Source organism: Oncorhynchus keta, chromosome 2, assembly GCF_023373465.1.
Source record: "Oncorhynchus keta strain PuntledgeMale-10-30-2019 chromosome 2, Oket_V2, whole genome shotgun sequence".
Lineage (NCBI taxonomy): Eukaryota > Metazoa > Chordata > Actinopteri > Salmoniformes > Salmonidae > Oncorhynchus > Oncorhynchus keta.
In genome coordinates, this window is record NC_068422.1 from 56,865,711 (window position 1) to 56,888,070 (window position 22,360).

General features: G+C 41.8%; 1 protein-coding gene across 1 annotated transcript in view; it reads right to left on the reverse strand.

Annotated features, from left to right (window-relative positions):
• Positions 1–10,775: 10,775 nt before the first annotated feature.
• LOC118402859 (sodium- and chloride-dependent glycine transporter 2-like) overlaps positions 10,776–22,360 on the reverse strand; it is a 44,249-nt gene continuing 32,664 nt past the window's right edge. Inside the window, exons 15-16 of the mRNA XM_035801201.2 lie at positions 15,292–15,459; positions 10,776–14,390 (exon numbers count right to left, since the gene is read on the reverse strand). Coding sequence (XP_035657094.2) covers positions 14,235–14,390; positions 15,292–15,459 — 324 coding nt within the window. The 3' untranslated portion in view covers positions 10,776–14,234. The remainder of the gene's footprint in view (positions 14,391–15,291; positions 15,460–22,360) is intronic.

The window sequence follows — 22,360 nt, forward strand, 5'->3', positions numbered from 1 at the left end:
AAATAACCCATAGTTTGCGAATCAACACAAGCAAGCACACACACATGCAACAATTTCAGCGATTTTACTGAGTTACAGTTCATATAAGGAAATCAGTCAATTGAAAGAAATATATTTGGCCCTAATCTATGGATTTCACATGACTGTGTAGGGGCACAACCATGGGTGGGCCTGGCTCCCAAGTGGGTGGGCCTATGGGCCTGGGAGGTCCATTCAGAATGGGGTTTTCTCCACAAAAGGGCTTTATTACCAACATATATACTCCTCAGTTTCATCAGGTGTCCTGGTGGCTGGTCTCAGATGATCCCAGAGAAGAAGAAGCCAGATGTGGAGCTATCGGGCTCGTGTGGTTACACGTGGACTGGGGTTGTGATGCTGGTTGGACGTACTGCTAAATTCTCTAAAATGACGTTTGAGGCGGCTTATGATAGAGAAATTACATTCATTCCGCATGCCCATTGCACGCTCCCTCAAAACTTGAGACATCTGTGGCATTGTGTTGTGTAACAAAACTGCACATTTTCGAGTGGCCTTTTATTGTCCCCAGCACAAGGTGCACATGTGTAAGGATCATGCTGTCGTGTTGTCAACTTTGATATTCCACACCTGTCAGGTGTATGAATTATCTTGGCAAAGTAAAAATGCACACTATCAGGGATGGAAACAAATTTGTGCACTAATTTGAGAAAAATCTGTTTTTTTTTGTGAGTTTAGAAAATTTCTGGGACTTTTATTTCAGTTCATGAAATATGGGACCTACAGGTTGCGTTGATGATTTTGTTCAGTATAAAATCAAATGTATGTGCCTTTATGACCAGGTGGCGAATCACATCTCTGCATGTCTGGCAGACATATCAGTGTGGATGACGGATCACCACCTCAAGCTGAACCTCGGCAAGACGGAGCTGCTCTTCCTCCCGGGGAAGGACTGCCCGTTCCATGATCTCGCCATCACGGTTGACAACTCCATTGTGTCCTCCTCCCAGAGCGCTAAGAACCTTGGAGTGATCCTGGACAACACCCTGTCGTTCTCAACTAACATCAAGGCGGTGGCCCGTTCCTGTAGGTTCATGCTCTACAACATCCGCAGAGTACGACCCTGCCTCACACAGGAAGCGGCGCAGGTCCTAATCCAGGCACTTGTCATCTCCCGTCTGGATTACTGCAACTCGCTGTTGGCTGGGCTCCCTGCCTGTGCCATTAAAACCCTACAACTCATCCAGAACGCTGCAGCCCGTCTGGTGTTCAACCTTCCCAAGTTCTCTCACGTCACCCTGCTCCTCCGCTCTCTCCACTGGCTTCCAGTTGAAGCTCGCATCCGCTACAAGACCATGGTGCTTGCCTACGGAGCTGTGAGGGGAACGGCACCTCAGTACCTCCAGGCTCTGATCAGGCCCTACACCCAAACAAGGGCACTGCGTTCATCCACCTCTGGCCTGCTCGCCTCCCTACCACTGAGGAAGTACAGTTCCCGCTCAGCCCAGTCAAAACTGTTCGCTGCTCCGGCCCCCAATGGTGGAACAAACTCCCCACGACGCCAGGACAGCGGAGTCAATCACCACCTTCCGGAGACACCTGAAACCCCACCTCTTTAAGGAATACCTAGGATAGGATAAAGTAATCCTTCTCACCCCCCTAAAAGATTTCGATGCACTATTGTAAAGTGGCTGTTCCACTGGATGTCATAAGGTGAATGCACCAATTTGTAAGTCGCTCTGGATAAGAGCGTCTGCTAAATGACTTAAATGTAAATGTAAATGTTTATCTGTATAAAACTTGTTTTATTATTTTGACTGTAGTTTACTGTAAGGGCTCTATTCGATCTGTTTTGCTGAAGCGCTATGTGCTTGCCGTTCATGGGCTGGACCCAGTGTGACAGTAGGGGTGGACCACTTTGCAGTTCTAATTTTGGGCCTATTTCTGGGTCCGGGAAGGGCCTGGGGATTGGAATGTTTGGAATGAAAACTGAGGACTGGTATGGATGAAGTTGTGGCAAAAATACACCAAAGACAAGGGATACAGAAAGATTGAAAAAATGAAAGGCAAGAGCTCGGTCATTGCTCATCCATAGATTTATATGTACATATTCTTATTCCATCCCTTTAGAATCAAATCAAAATCTAATTTGATTAGTCACATGCGTCGAATACAACAAGTGTAGACCTTACAGAAAAATGCGTACTTACGAGCCCCTAACCAACAATGTTAAAAAAAATACGGATAAGAATAAGAAATAAAAGTAACAAGTAATTAAAGAGCAGCAGTAAAATAACAATAGCGAGACTATTGTTTAACTAAAGCCATGACATCATTTTCTAGAATTTTCCAAGCTGTTTGAAGGCACAGTCCACTTAGTGTATGTAAACTTCCGACCCACTGGAATTGTGATATAAGTTAAATAATCTGTCTGTAAACAATTGTTGGAAAAATGATTGCGCATGCACAAAGTAGATGTCCTAACTGACCTGCCAAAACTATATTTTGTTAACAAGGAATTTGTGGAGTGGTTGAAAAACAAGTTTAAATGACTCCAACCTAAGTGTATGTAAACTTCCAACTTCAACTGTATATACAGGGGGTACTGGTACAGAGTCAATGTGCACTGGTTAGTTGAGGTAACATGTACATGTAGGTAGAGTTATTAAAATGACTATGCATTGATGATAACAACAGAGAGTAGCAGCGGTGGAAAAGAGAGGGAGCGGGAACAATGCAAATAGCCCCAGTGATGTACTGGTCCGTTCGCACTACCCTCTGTAGTGCCGTACTGTCGGAGGCTGAGCAGTTGCCATACCAGGCAGTGATGCAACCAGGATGCTCTCGGTGGTGCAGCTCTAGAACCTTTTGAGGATCTGAGGACCAATGCCAAATAATTTTCAGTCTGAGGAGGAATAGGTTTTGTCATGCCCTATTCACGACTGTCTTGGTGTGCTTGGACCATGTTAGTTTGTTGGTGATGTGGACACTTGTTGATTATTGCTGCACTGTCGGAACAAGAAGAACAAGCATTTCACTACACTCACAACAACATCTGCTAACCATGTGTATGTGACCAATAACATTTGATTTGATTAGAGTATTACATTTACTGTTGTTCTTTCCCCATTCACTGCCCTTACTGATCAATCCCCTTTCTCGCTCTATTGATATCTCTTGAGTAGCCAGGCAGCAGAGTAGAAATGCCAGGGGCATCTTATCCAAAAACAGAATGCGAATGAATAAATGCATAAACCATGTGCATATTGTTCATGGTTGTCCCTCATGTTAATACAAGACAGATTAAGCTGCTTAAATGCCTTATTGACATCCTGGCCAATCAATGTGAGTGTAATTAAACAGTGAGTCTGGGCCAATGACAGGGCCAGTGATGTCCTCTCTATGGAGCTGCCGCTGAGGAAACAGATGGCTATGCATTTATTTAAAGCCCCTCTCTCCTGCTTAAAGCTGATGGGGAGAGGCTTTTCTGGCACCGGGGTTTGACCCCTTCTGACAATCGATTTTGCCAGTGAGGATGGGCCAGAGAAGATAGTTCCCGGTGTGATGTCATAATGCAAACAGGTGTGTGAAGAAAAGCATGTTTTGTTTCACAATCACGGTGTACAGTCTCAGAATTGGTTTTACGGCAGTCATTCCCGTAGGGGCCGATTCCGACCACAGCAAGCATAATTGGAATGCAATTCCCTTTTTATGCACTTTCCTCTCTGTGATTTCTGACCTGAAATAGAATGACAATGAAGTATCCTATTCACCCGCTATTCGTTCAGGGTGAAGATCAAATAAATGAAGGTGTGGTGGTGTGTCGACACGCATAAGTGGTGTGTATTCCATTGCCTTCACGCATAAGGAAACCATGAATAAGGCCTAGCAAACCTACCGGTTTCAAGTGGATTTTTTTTTTGACTTCCAATAGAAATAACACCATTCTCCATGCACTATAATTTACAACTTGATAAGAGCTAGTAATCCGTTTGGATAAGGGAATTGTAAATATAAATACACTGGCTTTAGATCTATTTCCCTGATAATAATTGGAGACAAATTTAAAACCAGGCATATGGCAGCAAACTGAAGCATATATCATGTACAGTGCCTTTGGAAAGTATTCAGACCCCTTGAATTTTTCTGCATTTAGTTACGTTAAAGCCTTATTCAAATGGATTTAAAAAATGTTTTCCTCAGCAACCTACCCCATAATGACAAAGCGAAAACAGATTTTTAGAAATTTGTTAAAATGTATTATAAATAAAAAACAGAAATACCTTATTTACCGTAATTGCTGGACTATTAAGCGCACCTGAATATAAACCGCACCCACTGAATTATTTAAAAAATATGTATTTTGCACATAAATAAGCCGCACATGTCTATAAGCCGCAGGTGCCTACCGGTACATTGAAACAAATTAACTTTACACAGCTTTTAAACGAAACACGGCTTGTAACAAAAATTAAACAGTGGCCGACCAAGAAAGTCATTGGTCACTATCTTCCTCCTTCTGTGCACTGAAACCACTGAAGCCATCTCCTTCGGTGTCGGAGTCGAATAGCCTCAGAATTTATTCATCCGATGTTGGATCGTTTTCATTGTCGCTCTCATCACTTTCATCCGGAGGCAAATACCCCGCTGAGCTCATGCTGCCCCTTCAACACGCAGCAGTCCAGCCTTTCGAAACCCGTTGATGATAGTGGACTTTTTGACAATGCTCCACGCTGTCAGGACCCACTGGCAGACTTGACCATAAGTTGCTCTTCGCATGTGGCCCGTTTTAGTGAAGGATTTCTCCCCACTTGTCATCCAAGCCTCCAACTGAACAAGGAGCGCCACCTTAAATGCACGATTTACACTGATGTCGAGTGGCTGCAAATACTTTGGGCCATCTGCTTTTCTTCCCTCTGAAAGCTGTTGTTGTGTTTTTTGCACTGAGTCAGTTCCTCATGCTGCTTTCCAACGTCTTATCATCGACTCATTAAGGCCAAGCTCCCGTGCAGCAGCTCTATTTCCTTTTCCAACAGCCAGATCGATCGCCTTCAACTTGAAAGCTGCATCATATGCATTTCTCCGTGTCTTTGCTATGATGAGGGTGACAAAATTACTACCGTAATCAGAATGATGGGAGGTTTGAGCGCGCTCGATTTACATCACATTATGTGACGGTGCTCAGTTTTTTGGCGGCATGAATCTTGTGAAAGCAGGAAAAATCCATTAATTAGCCGTGGGAATAATGTAGCGGCTTATAGTCCGGAAATTACGGTACGTAATTATTCAGAGCCTTTGCTATGAGTGTCGAAATTGAGCTCATCATGTTTCCATTGATCATCCTTGAAATGTTTCGACAACTTGATTTGGAGTCCATCGGTGGAAAATTCAATTGATTGGACATGATTTGGAAAGGCACACACCTGTCTAGATAAGGTCCCATAGTTGACAGTGCATGTCAGAGCAAAACCCAAGCCATGAGGTCGAAGGAATTGTCCGTAGAGACCCCAAGACAGGATTGTGTTGAGGTACAGATCTGGGGAAGTGTACCAAAAAATGTCTGCAGCAATGACGGTCCCAAAAGAACACATTGACCTCCATCATTCTTAAATGGAAGGAGTTTGGAACCACGAAGACTCTTCTGAGAGCTGGCCACCTGGCCAAAATGAGCAATCGGGGGAGAAGGACCTTTGTCAGGGACGTGACCAAGAACCCAATGGTCACGCTGTCAGGGCTCTAGAGTTCCTCTGTGGAGATGGGAGAAGCTTCCAGAAGGACAACCATCTCTGCAGCACTACACCATTCAGGCCTTCATGGTAAAGGGCCAGATGGAAGCCACTGCTCAGTAAAAGGCACATGACAGCCGGCTTGGAAATGCCAAAAGGCACCTTAAGACTCTCAGACCATGAGAAACAATACCAAGTGTCATGCCTGAATGCCAAGCGTCATGTCTAGAGGATTCCTGTCACCATCAATATGGTGAAGCATGGTGGTGACAGCATGTTTTTCAGCGGCAGGGACTGGGAGACTTGTCAGAATCAAGGGAAAGATGAACGGAGCAAAGTACAGAGAGATCCAGCCAGCTCCAGATTGCTCAGGACCTAAGATTGGGGCCATGGTTCACCTTCCAACAGGACAATGACCCTAAGCACAAGACAACACAGGAGTGGCTTCGGGACAAGTCTCTGTATGTCCTTGAGTGGCCCAGCCAAAGCCCGAACTTCAACCCAATCGATCATCTCTGGAGAGTCCTGAAAATAGCTGTGCAGCGATGCTCCCCATTCAACCTGATAGAGTTTGAGAGAATCTGTCGAGAATAATGGGAGAAACTCCCCAAATACAGGTGTGCAAAAGCTTGTAGCATCATACCCAAGAAGATTCAAGGCTGTAATCACTGCCAAAGGTGCTTCAACAAAGTACTGAATAAAGGACTGAATACTTATGTGACACTTCAGTTTTTTTACGAACCTGAATACTTCAGTTTTTTTATGAACCTGTTTTTGCTTTGTCATTATTGGGTATTGTGTGTAGATTGATGAGGTGGAAAAAACTCCTCTGGAGGACAGAGGAGCCTCTTAAAGAAGAAGTTACAGGTCTGTGAGAGCCAGAAATCTTGCTTGTTTGTAGGTGACCAAATACTTATTTTCCACCATCATTTGCAAATAAATTCATTAAAATCCTACAATGTGATTTTCTAGATTTTTTTTTCTCATTTTGTCTGTCATAGTTGAAGTGTACATATGATGAAAATTACAGGCCTCTCATCTTTTTAAGTGGGAGAACTTGCACAATTGGTGGCTGACTAAATACTTTTTTGCCCCACTGTATATACCAAACTCTTGGACAACAATGCGCCTCCATTTAAAAGTAATTTCTCGGATTAAGTCCGGCTTTCAATCGGATCGCCCCTTTTCAGCAATGCACCTTTAAGGCAATGTTCTCACATTGGGTCAGTCCTTGTATCTATAGCTCCAACTTTGAAGTTGATAATGGTTACATTTCTCCAGCCATCCCTCAGCTGTTTACCAAAACAGATGCATCGTTGCCTATGTGCGAGGCACATTCACAATATGCATTCACAATATCAAAATATATTGTGTTCAGAATGAGAAGTTCAGAATGAACAATTATTATACAATCTTTATTTTAAGAGCTATCAGTTTATTGTGAATAACTGCAGTTTTATCAGTGTCACGCCCTGACCTTATTTATCTTTGTTTTCTTTATTATTTGGTTATGTCAGAGTGTGACAAGGGTGGTTTGTGTAGTTTTTGTATTGTGTAGGGTTTTTTGTATGTTTATGGGGTTTAACTAGTCTAGGTGTTTATATGTCTATGGTTGCCAAGATTGGTTCTCAGTCAGAGGCAGCTGTTTATCGTTGTCTCTGATTGGGGACCATATTTAGGTAGCCATAATCCTTGGATAGTTTGTGGGTTGTTATTTTATGTTTACTTGCCTGTTCTGCACTAGACATATTGCTTCATGGTTAGTTTTGTTTCGTTTTGTTCAGTGTTCTCTCTTTAATTAAAGAGTTATGTGCGCTTACCATGCTGCGTCTTGGTCTCCTCACTATGACGACCGTGACAATCAGAATATTTTTCTGTTTTGTCCTCTAATGAGAGTGATCCATCAAGCACTTTCTAATTATATAGAAATAATTACTCTCAAATTGAAAAATCATTACACTACAGTACCAGTCAAAGGTTTGGACACACCTACTCAATTCAAGAGTTTTTCTTTATTTTAATTATTTTCTACATTGTAGAACAATAGTGAAGACATCAAAACTATGAAATAACACTTATGGACTCATGTAGTAACCAAAAAAGTGTTAAACAAATCCAAAATATTTGAGATTTTTCAAATTAGCCCTCCTTTGCCTTGATGACATCTTTGCACACTCTTGGCATTCTCTCAACCAGCTTCACCTGGAATGCTTTTGGCTGCTTTTCCTTCACTCTCTCCGCTTTAGGTACAATGCCAGGAGCCGCTTGTGGATTTGACAGCTCTAACGCAGTTCCATCTCCGACACCATCAAAACATCAGTTATGCGGATGTCGGCTAATGCGGATGGGCTTGAATTGGGCCCTAAGAGTATACAGTGTTTGTTTACATATACTTTGTTTACAAACATGGGAGTGAAACAGGCTTATATGTCAGGTTCTGATGGGGTAAGACAGTTGAACTAAGCTTATGAGGTATTTATAAGTTATATTCTTCAAGAATCAATGGGTACATATCATTCATTTACAAGTCCAAAAGGGATGTACTGTAGCAACTGATGATTGGCCCTTTAATGCAAATGAACAGAATGATGAACTTACATATAAACCACCTCAAATTCCAATTGGGCTTGATAAGATATTCAATATAAAATGTGTTTAAATGTATTCCTATCAGGAGTAAAATGTAGGGAGAGAGTTCACAATGTGCTAAATTCATCAATATTGCTAGTAGGCCGGCTATATACATTTTGTGAGCGAAGGTGGGTGTTCTTCAAGGTCTGTTGACCTTCTAAACTCCTAAGATTAAGAATTAAGGATTTCCTTGTCAAAAGTGCAGGCCTACTGGCAGCGACGTGCACAGTATGGCCCACGTGTCTTCACTCACTGACATCTCAGAGAACTTAACTGACGGTAAAACAAACAGGCAGACAGTCAGGGCAAGAGAGCAGGGTAGACTGCTGCGGTTAGAATGTTAAAGCTAGAATGACACTGAAAGCATAGAGGATACAAGCCCTGTTCAGAAACATCAAAGAGTCAATCCTTCTAGACCGCACCCTGGATGAGATCTGACATTATGAGTTTGGTGAAAGCAAATGGGTGGAAATTGGGCTTTCATCCATCCAGGCTTGTGAGACTGGTGATTGCTTCAAGGAAGTAAGAATGCATGCTGAAGTAGTTATAGTACAATATGCAATATTTACATATATTTGGTGATCATTTTCAAATAATAATAGGCCAATAATACCATTGATTCTTGAAGAATATCAATTATAAATGCTTCATGAGTTTAGTACAGCCACAACATAGCCCATTGTCGCACCTGGATACATGTCAACGCTGCCACCTCAATGGTGCCACCTGTCAATGATTCTAGAAGGTGGGAAAATTATGATTATCCGTCTACACTTGTAAAATATCCTGAATTACTCTTGCAGCCCATACACTTGGTTTGCCATGAAGACAGTACTAAACTTATTAATGGAGTGTTTTTATAGGGTAGATAAAACTACCTAAGAGACCTATGGTATAGGTAGAACGTGTTCATAAATGACTTAATCCACAGATTAAAGGGGCAATCTGGGATTGTTTACAAAATGGAACACTGGAATGTGAGATGTAATCTACACCTCGATTAGGCTGATAGAAGTCCTTATAATTGTGTTTAATGATTTCAATTTGAGGGTCATTATTTCTACACTTTCTCGTTCTGAACTTCTAACGTGAGTGGGACGGGTGTGCCTTCATGGCAATGACGAAGAGCAGCTGCTCACCGATTTGACAGCTTCAACAACAGTTACACCTGAGACACAGCCAAAACATCAGCTATGCATGCAGGTGTCAGCCATCGCCGGGGCCATCGCCGGGTAACGTTTACCTGATTGAGACCGCTGTACAATCCGCTTTAGTGGAGACTGCATTCACAGTAAATGCTGCATATTTCAATCTGAAATTTACCTTCACATTTTCTATTAAGAAATCTGTAACGCTTCAGATTTACAGATTGAATAGAGCCCCTAATCTAGGCCTACCTGTTTTACCCCAACAGAACCCAAAATAGAAGCTTGTTTTACGCCATTGTTTGAAACGTACAGATTTACATCCATTACTCCATCTATACATTTGAGAGGTTATGTTTCTCCAGCCTGATCTCTCAGCCAAAAAGAGTGGCGGGGTGCTGCTTTGTTGTTGTTGAATCCCAGATTGTTGTTGAATCCCAGATTGAATCCCAGATTGCCCCATTAAGAAGACATGAGGATTTCAGTGATCCATATTCTCTGCAATTTGGAGAATGTAGTATTAATATCAGTAACATCACCACAGATGTTTTCCTTGCTTTTGAATACAAAACAACTCCTTAAACTGATTTTTTAACAGTGACATTGAGGACAGAAATAGCTCAATAAACATCTGCAGCATTTCTGATTCCCCGATTTTAAAAACAAGTCACTTCTTTGCTGCTGACTGAAGCTGAAGCGTTACAGATTCCGGTACGGTAATTTCCGATAGAGCTGACATGCAGGGTTTACCGTGAATGCAGTCTCTACTAAAGGGGAAACATTGCCTTTCAATTATGAAGCACGATGTAAAGCTTAACTTCAGTGATGCGGATTGAAGAGGAGCCCCTAATTTCCTCACCTTTGATCATGTATTTATTTTTCTTTAGATATACATGCCTTGGCACAGTCACACTCAAATTAGATATTTAGAATTTTTAAGCGTGAAAGTTGGAGAGATAGCTGTGGAGAGGAAGAAGGACAGAGAAAGAGATACAAACTTGTCCACTGTCTATAGTGCCACCATGTGGCCAGCAGTACATACAGCAGGTGAACGAAAGTAGCTAGAGTTCCATTACTGAAATCTGCATGTCAGCTTCATTGATAGTTTCACTTGAAATACAAATTATAATTCATGGCTGTTCTTGTCTGTGGAATTTAAACAACAGATGTTGGCAGTTATAAAAGTGAATTTGAGCAATTAAACATAATGATTTTTGGATACTGGTGAATGTCGTCTCCCAAAAAAGCCACACAACACTTCAAGTTGAAAACAATAACATTTATAGATTTATAGGTTATACATTTCATGATATAATAGCGATATATTATTATTATTGGCAAAGATATTGTACTCCAACTGCATTTCTATACATAAATACAAAATGTGAGGTAGGGCCTCAATGATTGATGATTTTCAAAATAAATTATTAATTTCACATATTTGTATATGCTAAATATCTTTTTTATATCTGTCACAGAATTCAAAACATATATTTATATTATATATCTACTTTCTATTTTCAAACCAAAGGATGGCATGGGCTGTTGGAGGCACATATCTATATCCATAGGCAGCAGTACCTCACATGGAACACACAGAAATAAATGACATTACCCAAGTAATTAGACATTTAACCTATGCATTCATAGGTCCACAATAAAGTGCCAAAAAGACACAACATACATAACAATAGGGATATACCGGTACCATATGAGACAGACAATACGTCTTGAGTTACATACAATATTTTACTATTAGAGGACACCTATAAGGTCAATGGTTACCTGAAGATGTTTTGTAACATATTGGCAAACATTAAGGATCACTAGGTGGGATATGAATGGCAGTATCTCAATCTCCTAAATGCAAATTGCAAGTTTTTTGTATTGTTTTGTGTGTATTTTTTCAGTACCCTATGTTCTGATAAAATAGTTGTTCTCCCTCTTTGGTGACCTACTGACCAAAGTTGACCCACAGGTATAGCAATGGAAAGTTTATTATTTAGTGTTGTTCTTTGTGAAGGAAAATACCAGGGTAAACTATAACCCTGGTTTGTCAGTGCTTTGAGGAACATAAAAGCACACTAAGGAGACATGCGAGGGGGAGAAGGGAGGAGAGGAGGAAGCAGAAGGAAGAGAGCATACATAGACACGGAAGCACAGGAACACAAACAGCACAAGCTAGCTTTCTAACGTTTCATTTCCTGTTCAATCCTGTTTGAAAACAGAAAGCTAATCCCCATGTCCTCAACGAAAGCATCAAATTGGCTACACAAGGACAGAGCTATTCCAAGCAGCGCTTAGATTTACATTTGACATTTTAGCCACTTAGTAGACGCTTTTATCCAGAGCGACTTACAGGAGCAATTCGGGTTAAGTGCCTTGCTTAAGGGCACAGCGACAGATTTTTACCTAGCCCGGGGATTCGAAGCAGCGACCTTTCGGTTACTGGCCCAACACTCTTAACCGCTAGGCTATCTGCCGCCCCGACATGAATTGTTAGCTGTTGGCCCAGCGCAAACGTTACAATCTATCACAGCGCAAAAATGTTCTCTTTCTCTCTCTCTGTCATTGGAAGATAATGGATAATGTGTATACAGGAGTGTACATAGTCGTGATTCACACAAGGATTCACTCTGAGACTTAAATAATTTAAAAAACCTGACCTGCTTGTTTAATCATCCTTGCCTTCAAGTGAGTGACTGTCAAACAAACACATTATTGGACCTGTTCTTTTTTTCACCCGCAACAGAACCGTCCCTAGTCTTTAGGGGGGCCCTAAGCTGAATTTTTGTTGGGGGACCCCCACCTCAAGGACAAAACATTTTAGTGGCCCCCATGTTGATGATGGGGATAACTTAATTTGATTTATAGTTAATTTACTGCAATTCTACAAATTCTGCAAAGGGGCGTAGAGAAAATGTTGCAGTTTTAAAGTAAGTTTGCTGCAATTCTACAGATTTTGACCCAATTTAAAAATAAAGAAAAACCCTTCAGTAAGTAGGTGTGTCCAAACTTTTGATGGGTACTATATATATATATATGTTAGTACACACTGCATAATTTCTAGGCAGTTAGTTTAATTTACATTGTATTGCCTATTTTATAAAAGCAAAAAATATATATATATCATAATGTGCCATAGGTCAGAGTCTGATGAATACCAATGTTTCTCAGTCTGTAAATTGTATTTTTTGTGCCTTTTTGTTTGTGGAGAAGTTTTCATTATCCCTATACACAAAGATAGAATAATAAAACAATCACACACACACACACGCGCATGCACACACACACACACACACCTCCATAAGGAGTAGTCCAGATGTAGTGGAGATGTCGAGAGCTTCAAGTTCCTCTGTGTACACATCACTAAGGAATTAACCATGGTCCACACACACCCACACAGTTGTGAAGAGGGCACGACAATGCCTCTTCCCCATCAGGAGGCTGAGAAGATTTGGCATGGGCCCTCAGATCCTCAAAAAGTTCCACAGCTGCACCTCAACTGGCTGCATCACTGCTTGGTACGGCATCTGCAAGGCGCCCGACCCCAAGGCGCATACTGAGGGTGGTGAGTACTGCCCAGTACTTTACTGGGGCCGAGCTCTCTGCCATCCAGGACCATTGCACCAGGCGGTGTCAGTGGAAGGATAAAAAAAAATTGACTTTACACAAGCCATAGACTGTTCTCTCTGCTTCCACACGGAAAGCAGTAACAGTGCACTGTTACCGTCTGGAATCAATCAAGTCTGGAATCAACAAGACTCTGAACAGCTTCTACCCCCGAGCCATAAGACTGATGAACAAGACTGCTAAATGGCTACCTGGACTATCTGCATTGACCCTTTTTTGCACTAATTCTCTTGCAGTGACTCTTGCACTGGCTATGCACACACACTGGACTCTACCCACACTCACACATACTTACACTGGCACCCCAAAACACACACACACACACACACACACACTACATATGCACACACACACATAACACACACACACATGCATACTGATGCCACAGTCACTTTACCCCTGCCTATATATACAAAGCTACATCAATTACCTCGTACCCATCGATGGTACGGTTCCTCCACAGCCATTTTTCTTTATCTCGTTACTGTTATACGTTAATCCCTGTGTATTTATTCCTTGTCACTATTTCTATTACATTTTCTTATCTTTAATTCTGCATGGTTGGAAAAGGACCCGTAAGCATTTCACTGTTAGTCTACACCGGTTGTCTATGAAGCATGTGACACATACAATTTGATTATATTTTTTTGTCATGTGCAGTCGAATATTGCCATTGCAACATTGTGACACAGTACACATTTTTCTTTTGGAATAGAGATCCCCTCAGAAAGAAAGGGTTCTGGAGTAATGGCTGTGCATGGGCAGGAGGCAGAGGACAGACCATTATCAGGTCAGGGGTTAGGGAGAGAAAGGGCAGGGTATGGTATGGGTGCCTGCCAGAGAAAGCAATGTTGGAGAGGAGGGCAGCCCCACTTTGCTATAGAGTGGAGGAGAAAGAAGAAGGGAGCAGGAGAGTAGAACCGGGAAATAAAGTGGAGGATGTGTTGGCTTGCTTTTCTCGCACCCACATTGAATGGAAAGAGGAAGGAAAGGAGAGATGAAGTGAAGTGGAGAACAGGAAAAAGAGAAGGAATAGGTGGAGGAGAGGGCAGTGGTAGGCTGCTGCTCTCTCTCTCCCCCGGTGCCCCTGCTAAAGTGGTGGTGGTGGTAGTAGTGGAGGCTGCTACTGGTAGGTGCCCAGCTGGAAATCTTTCGGGGGCAGTTTGAGGCCCAGGGAGTTGGATCCATGGGGATCCATCATGTTCTTGTAGCGCTCCCCTCTGTGCTTTGCCAGGAAGGGACCCCAGTCGGGCTGAGGGGAGCACACCAGCTTCAGACGCTGTGGAGGGGAGCGGGGGGGAGGGGGGTGGAGTCACACACTTGTTTTAAAATATAACATTATAGAATCAATCAAGTTGCGGAAGGTCATGGGTAGAGTTGGGTAGAATAAATTACAGTAGGACCGTCCTGAGAGATATGAACATTTTGGGAATGGCAGTTGTTCGTAACACTGAAATGTCTAAACGCATCAAACCTTTATATTATTATATATTATAGAAAATATTGATTGAACATACAGGAGATTTTGCTCAGACTTACTGTATGTGAGTACAGTTGCGTACACATGCACGCGCACACAGCTCAAACACTTTGATTAATGTGTGATGTAGGGAACTTCAACAAGCACAGCATGGGACTGCTAAGTGTCTGTGTGTCCTGTGCCGATCTGCCACCAGTTATCATTGGACCAGGGCTGATATTTCACTTTACTGCACATTAGAAAATGTATCGCTGACATCAAGCACTTCTGTGTGCATGCCAAATGCCACCCTATTCCCTATTTAGTGCACTACTTTTGACAAGGGCCCATAGGGAGACAGGAAGGTCATATTGCAGAGGGAGGGATTGTGTGGACCGTTTGTTTATGTAACCTGTGTGAGATGTGCAAAGAAATATTATTATACTACAGTAGAACCCCAAAGATACAAACCTCAGAGTTGTCAACAGAACAGGCAATATCAAACTGAGACGTGTATTAAATACCAAAAAAAGACTATGTAAATGTTGCTTACATCTGCTAAAAACACATAAGTATTTACAGTTCAAAAAACAAATTCTTACCCCAGGACATTTAAATGAAAAAGTAGCAGATCTGCATAGGTCTGAAGTGTATTTATGGGACATTCAAACAGGCTTACAGTACATGTGTGCATGTGTGCGGTATTGTGTCCCATACATACCTCCATGAAGCTGCCTGGGGCCAAGTACATTTTGATGACAAACATGATTGGGATCCAGATGACAGAACACACCACCATCAGCCAGCCCATCACCATGGACCACGGGGGGTAGGTGTAGTCCTCATAGGTCATCACCTTCCACTGGTATAGACTCAGCCCCAGGATACCCTGCAGGGAGAGAGAGGAGAAAAAGGAGAGGAGAGGAGGGTTAGGAAAGAGTGTAGAATCAAGGAGGAGAGGAGGGGAGATTGAGAAGTGAATGAGACGGAGGAGGACTGAAGAGAGTGAATTAGTGAGCTGAGGAAGTGAAGGAGGAGGTGGAAGAACGAGAGTGATCAAAAACAGGAAGAAGACTATTAACAGATAAGGAAAGGAAGGATCAGGAGGGTAAGATGAGGAGGGTAAGGGGTGAAGAAGGGAAAAGGGAGAAGAGGAGAAAGAAGAGGAGGACAAGATTAGGCATGCACTCAGCATCACAGAGTTCCCCGGGTAATTTGTAACCGCCTATAGAGGGGCGGACTGGCTGGGGAGAGCAGTACGCTCGAGCTATAGGAGTGTCATTTGTCAGTTATGCTCAGCTGTTACTGCAAGAGACATTCTAGCAAACTAGTAATGTCACTGTAACACCTTCCAATGTGGTGAAACATACACTGAGCCCCACAAAACATGAAGGACTCTTGCTCTTTCCATGACATAGACTGACCAGATGAAAGCTATGATCCCTTACTGGTGTCACTTGTTAAATCCACTTCAATCAGTGTATATGAAGGAGAAGGGACAGGTTAAAGAAGGAATTTTAAGCCTTGAGACAATTGAGACATCGATTGTATAGCTGTGCGATTCAGAGGGAAAATGGGCAAGACAAAATATTTAACTGCCTTTGAACAGGGTATGGTAGTAGGTGCCAGGCGCACCGGTTTGTGTCAAGTACGGCAACGCTGCTGGGTTTTGGGTCATGTCCAATCAATGAAATGGTGGACTCCAATCAAGTTGTAGAAACATCTCAAGGTTGATCAATGGAAACAGGATGCACCTGAACTCCATTTTCGAGTCTCATAGATTAGGTTATGAATACTTTATTTATGTTTCAAATACTTATTTTTAATAAATTTGCAAACATTTAAAAAAATATGTTTTCACTGTGTCATTATGGGCTATTGTGTGTTGATTGATGAGGAAAACATGTCACTTTAATCAATTTTAGAATAAGGCTGTAACGTAACAAAATGTGGGAAAAGTCAAGGGGTCTGAAAACTTTCCGAATGCACTGTATACACCATCTTTACACACAAGTAAGCTCAGACAGATCCTGCTCAGAGAGGCCCAGATCATGAGCTCCAACAGCAGAAGATTTTAATTTAGAAAACAGAAAATGAATGTGTCAATGCAACAAATGTTCGTGCATTGAATCATATAGCATCGAACTGAATCGCATTGATTCGTTCCTCTAATCAAAAGGAATCGCATCGAATCGCTTCAAACTGAAAGGTACCATTCGTGCATCGTTTTGGAGCCCATGTATCTAGATACGTTTCTAATTGTCTTACAGTGCCTTGTAAAAGTACTCATCTCCCTTGTTGTTTTTACAAACTGTAATTTAAATATATTTTTTATTTGGATTTCACGTAATGGACATACACAAAATAGTCCAAATTGGCGAAGTGAAATGAAAACAAAAACTTGTTTAAGAAAAATTCAACAACAAACAAAAATATGGAAAAGTGGTGCAACACCACTAAGCAAGGGGCACCGGCAAGCAAGCGGCACCATGAAGACCAAGGAGCTCTCCAAACAGGTCATGGACAATGCTGTGGAGAATTACAGATCAGGGTTGGGATGTAAAAAAATATCTGAAATTTTGAACATCCCACAGAGCACCATTAAATCAATTTTTAAAAATGTAAAGAATATGGCACCACAAGAAACCTGCCAAGAGAGGGTTTGTTGACCAGGCAGGGACCAGGGAAGGAGGGCATTAATTAGAGAGGCTACAAAGAGACCAAAGATAACCCTGAAGGAGCTGCAAAGCTCCACAGCGGAAATTGGAGTATCTGTCCATAGGACCATTTTAAGCCGTACACTCCACAGAGCTGGGATTTATGGAAGAGTGGCCAGAAAAAATGCCATTGCTTAAAGAAAAAAAATAAGCAAACATGTTTGGTGTTCGCCAAAGGGCATGTGGGAGTCTCCCCAAACAAATGGAAGAAGGTACTCTGGTCAGATGAAACGAAAATGGTTTTTGGCCATCAAGGAAAACGCTATGTCTGGCGAAAACCCAACACCTCTCATCACCCCGAGGACACCATCCCCATTTCATCAGCAGGGACTGGGGAACTGGTCAGAAGTGAAGGAATGATGGATGGCGCTAAATACAGGAAAATTCATGAGGGAAACCTGTTTGTCTTCCAGAGATTTAAGCTGGGATGGAGATTCAACTTCCAGCAAGACAACGACCTTAAGCATACCTTTAAAGCAACACTTGAGTGGTTTAAGGGGAAACAGTTAAATGTTTTGGAATGGCCAAGTCAAAGCCCAGACCTCAAATCAATTGAGAATCTGTGGTATGAAAATTCCTGCACACCAGCAGAACCCATACATCTTGAAGGAGCTGGAGCAGTTTTGCCTTGAAGAATGGGCAAAAATCCCAGAGCCTAGATGTGCCAAGCTTATAGAGACATACCCCAAGAGAATTGCAGCTGTAATTGCTGCATACAGTGGCTCTATGAAGTATTGCCTTTAGGGGGTGAACATTTTGCACGCTAAAGTTTTCAGTTTATTTTTGTCTTAATGCTTGTTTGTTTCACAATAAATAATATTTTGCATCTTCAAAGTGGTGGTCATGTTGTGTAAATCAACTGATACAACCCTCCAAAAAATTCAGGTTGTAGGTCAACACAATAGAAAAAATGCCAAGGGGGTGAATACTTTCCCAAGCCACTGTAAAGGGGAATGATGCACATCCTCAGGTATAATTCAAATCAGGAGATGGAGGAGGTACAGTTGAAGTAGGACGTTTACATACACCTGAGCGAAATACACTAAAACTCAGTTTTTCAAAATTCCTGACATTTAATCCTATTAAAAAATTCCCTGTCTTAGGTCAGTCAGGATCACCACTGTATTTTAAGAATGTGAAATGTATTAGAGAGAATGATTATATTTCATATTTTATTTATATCATCACATTCCTAGTAGGTCAGAAGTTGACATACACTCAATTAGTAGCATTGCCTTTAAATTGTTTAACTTGGATCAAATGTTTCGGGTAATCTTCCACAAGCTTCCCACAATAAGTTGGGTGAATTTTGGCCCATTCCTCCTGACAGAGCTGGTGTAACTGAGTCAGGTTTGTAGGCCTCCTTGCTCGCACATGCTTTTTCAGTTCTGCCCACAAATGTTCTATAGGATTGAGGTCAGGGCTTTGTGATGGCCACTCCAATACCTTGACTTTGTCATCCTTAAGCCATTTTGCCACAACTTTGGAAGTATGCTTGTGGTCATTGTCCATTTGGAAGAACCATTTGCGACCAAGCTTTAACTTCCTGACTGATGTCTTGAGATGTTGCTTCAATATCTCTACATAATTTTCCTCCCTCATGAAGCTATCTATTTTGTGAAGTGCACCGGTCTCTCCTGCAGCAAAGCACCCCCACAACATGATCCTGCCACCTCCGTGCTTCATGGTTGAGATGGTGTTCTTCGGCTTGCAAGCATCCCCCTTTTCCCTCCAAACATAATGATGGCCATTATGGCCAAACAGTTCAATTTTTGTTTCATCAGACCAGAGGACATTTCTCCAAAAAGTACATCTTTGTCCCCATGTGCAGTTGCAAACCATAATCTGGCATTTTTATGGCGGTTTTGGAGCAGTTGCTTCCTCCTTGCTGAGCGGCCTTTGAGGTTATGTCGATATAGGACTTGTTTTACTGTGGAAATATATATTTTTGTACCTGTTTCCTCCAGCACCTCCATAAGGTCCATTGCTATTGATTTGCACTTTTCGCACCAAAGTACATTCATCTCTAGGAGACAGAACGCGTCTCCTTCCTGAGTGGGTATGGCGGCTGCGTGGTCCAATGGTGTTTATACTTGCATACTATTGTTTTTACAGATGAAAGTGGTACCTTCAGGCATTTGGAAATTGCTCCCAAGGATGAACCAGACTTGTGGAGGTGGACAATTGTGTTTTCTGAGGTCTTAGCTGATTTCTTTTGATTTTCCCATGATGTCAAGCAAAGAGGCACTGAGTTTGAAGGTAGGCCTTGAAATACTGGTACACCCCTAATTGACTCAAATGATGTCAATTATCCTATCAGAAGCTACTAAAGCCATGACATAATTGTATGGAATTGTCCAAGCTGTTTAAAGGCATAGTCAACTTAGTGTATGTAAACTTCTGACCCAGAGGAATTGTGATATAGTGAATTATAAGTGAAATAATCTGTCTATAAACAATTGTTGGAAAAATTACTTGTGTCATGCACAAAATAGTTGTCCTAACCGACTTCCCAAAACTATAGTTTATTAACAAGGAACTTGTGGAGTAGGTTAAAAATGAGTTTTAATGACTTCAACCTAAGTGTATGTAAAACTCAGACTTAAACTGTGTATTACATTTTGTTTTCTTGGTTTTAGAACGTTATTTTTGTGTCGCATTAGTGTACAGTTGTGGCAAAATGTTTTGAGAATGACACAAATATCAATTTCCACAAAGTTTGCTGCTTCAGTGTCTTTAGATATTTTTGTCAGATTGTACTATGGAATACTGAAGTACAAGCATTTCATAAGTGTCAAAGGCTGTTATTGACAATAACATTAAGCTGATGCAAAGAGTCAATATTTGCAGTGTTGACCCTTCTTTTTCAAGTCCTCTGCAATCCGCCCTGGCATGCTTGCATAATCAATGCTTGGAGTTTGTCGGAATTTGTTTTTTTTGTTTGTCCACCCGCCTCTTGAGGATTGACCACAAGTTCTCAATGGGATTAAGATCTGGGGAGTTTCCTGGTCATGAACCCAAAATATCGATGTTTTCTTCCCCAAGCCACTTAGTTATCACTTTTGCCTTATTGCAACCAAACTGTTCCTGGATGATTGGGAGAAGTTGCTCTCGGAGGATGTGTTGGTACCATTCTTTATTCATGGCTGTGTTCTTAGGCACAATTGTGAGTCAGCCCACTCCCTTGTCTGAGAAGCAACCCCACACATGAATGGTCTCAGGATGCTTTACTGTTGGCATGACACAGGACTGATGGTAGCGCTCACCTTGTCTTCTCCAGACAAGCTTTTTTTCCGGATGCCCCAAACGATCGGAAAGGGGATTCATCAAAGAAAATTACTTTACCCCAGTCCTCAGCAGTCCGATCCCTGTACCTTTTGCAGAATATCAGTTTGTCCCTGATGTTTTTCCTGGAGAGAAGTGGCTTCTTTGCTGCCCTTCTTGACACCAGGCCATCCTCCAAAAGTCTTCACCTCACTGTGCGTGCAAATGCACTCACATCTGCCTGCTGCCATTCCTGAGAAAGCTCTGTACTGGTGGTGCCCCGGTCCCGCAGCTGAATCAACTTTAGGTGACGGTCCTGGCGCTTGCTGGACTTTCTTGGGTGCCCTGAAGCCTTCTTCACAACAATTGATCCGCTCTCCTTGAAGTTCTTGATGATCCGATAAATGGTTGATTTAGGTGCAATCTTACTGGCAGCAATATCCTTGCCTGTGAAGCCCTTTTTGTGCAAAGCAATGATGACAACACGTGTTTCCTTTCAGGTAACCATGGTTGACAGAGGAAGAACAATGATTCCAAGCACCACCCTCATTCTGAAGCTTCCAGTCTGTTATTTGAACTCAATCAGCCTGATCTCCAGCCTTGTCCTCGTCAACACTCACACCTGTGTTAATGAGAGAATCACTGACATGCTGTCAGCTGGTCCTTTTGTGGCGGGGCTGAAATGCAGTGGCAATGTTTTTGGGGGATTTAGTTCATTTGCATGGCAAATAGGAACTTTGAAATTAATTGCAATTCACCTGATAACTCTTCATAAAATTCTGGAGTATATGCAAATTGCCATCATACAAACTGAGGCAGCAAATATTAATATTTGTGTCATTCTCAAAACTTATGGCCACGACTGTAATGTATTTACATTTGCATTGCTAATTTCAATAGCAAATAGTTAGCTACCAGAGTGCAGTTTTCTCCACCAGAATGACTAACGCTAACAACAATATAGTGGATTTCCACTAAAGTTCCACTAAAAAGGGCAACTACAAGGAGCTTGCAGAGATAATTGCATGTTACATTGCTTTATTTGCTGAGCATATGGGAATTTCTTCTGTCTGAATAAACTTCCATGGCATCATCCTCCGATATTTAATTAGCAAACGTGATAACACATAACTCCCGACAGACACAAGCAAAAACTCTTTATATAAATGTTGCAGCAGCCTAGGAAAAACAAGATGATTTTTCAGTAGGCTAATTTTTAAAAAGCAAGTGCATACAGCCTGTGAACCTTGTCTATCTGTTCAGGGCAAACACATTTGTAACGTTATGTATACTATGTTATAGTCAATGTCTTGGTGTCAAGAGAAAATCTGAATGTGATCAATTTTGGTTTATATTCCAAGTTGGGCTGGCTCGGTTTCCTAGACCTTTTCAATACAACAGTATTAACTGGGATTAATCCATTAACACAATAGTGATGACACAGGCTGAGTACATTTTGAATTAGGCCTAGAGTTGCATAGGCCTACACGATGCAAACAAGCATAAAGCAAACTCAGCCCTATGAGTTCTACTGTCCATCAGTTGTTGTCTCTGTGTGGCCCTGTTAGTTTAGTCTAAATATAAGGACAAGGTTCCTGCTGTTTGACAGGGTTTTAATCCTCCCCAGGGCCATGAGTCTTTTTTAAACCATGTGACCTGATTAGAAAAACTATACCCATCATAGCCCATATATAGGGTATGATAGTGATTCATCACAGGATTTTTACCTGGTTAAATGACCAGAAAAGTACAACTCCGTGCACCAGGGATTGTTTTGGCCTCATATCCTCATTTTATAATTGCTGTGAT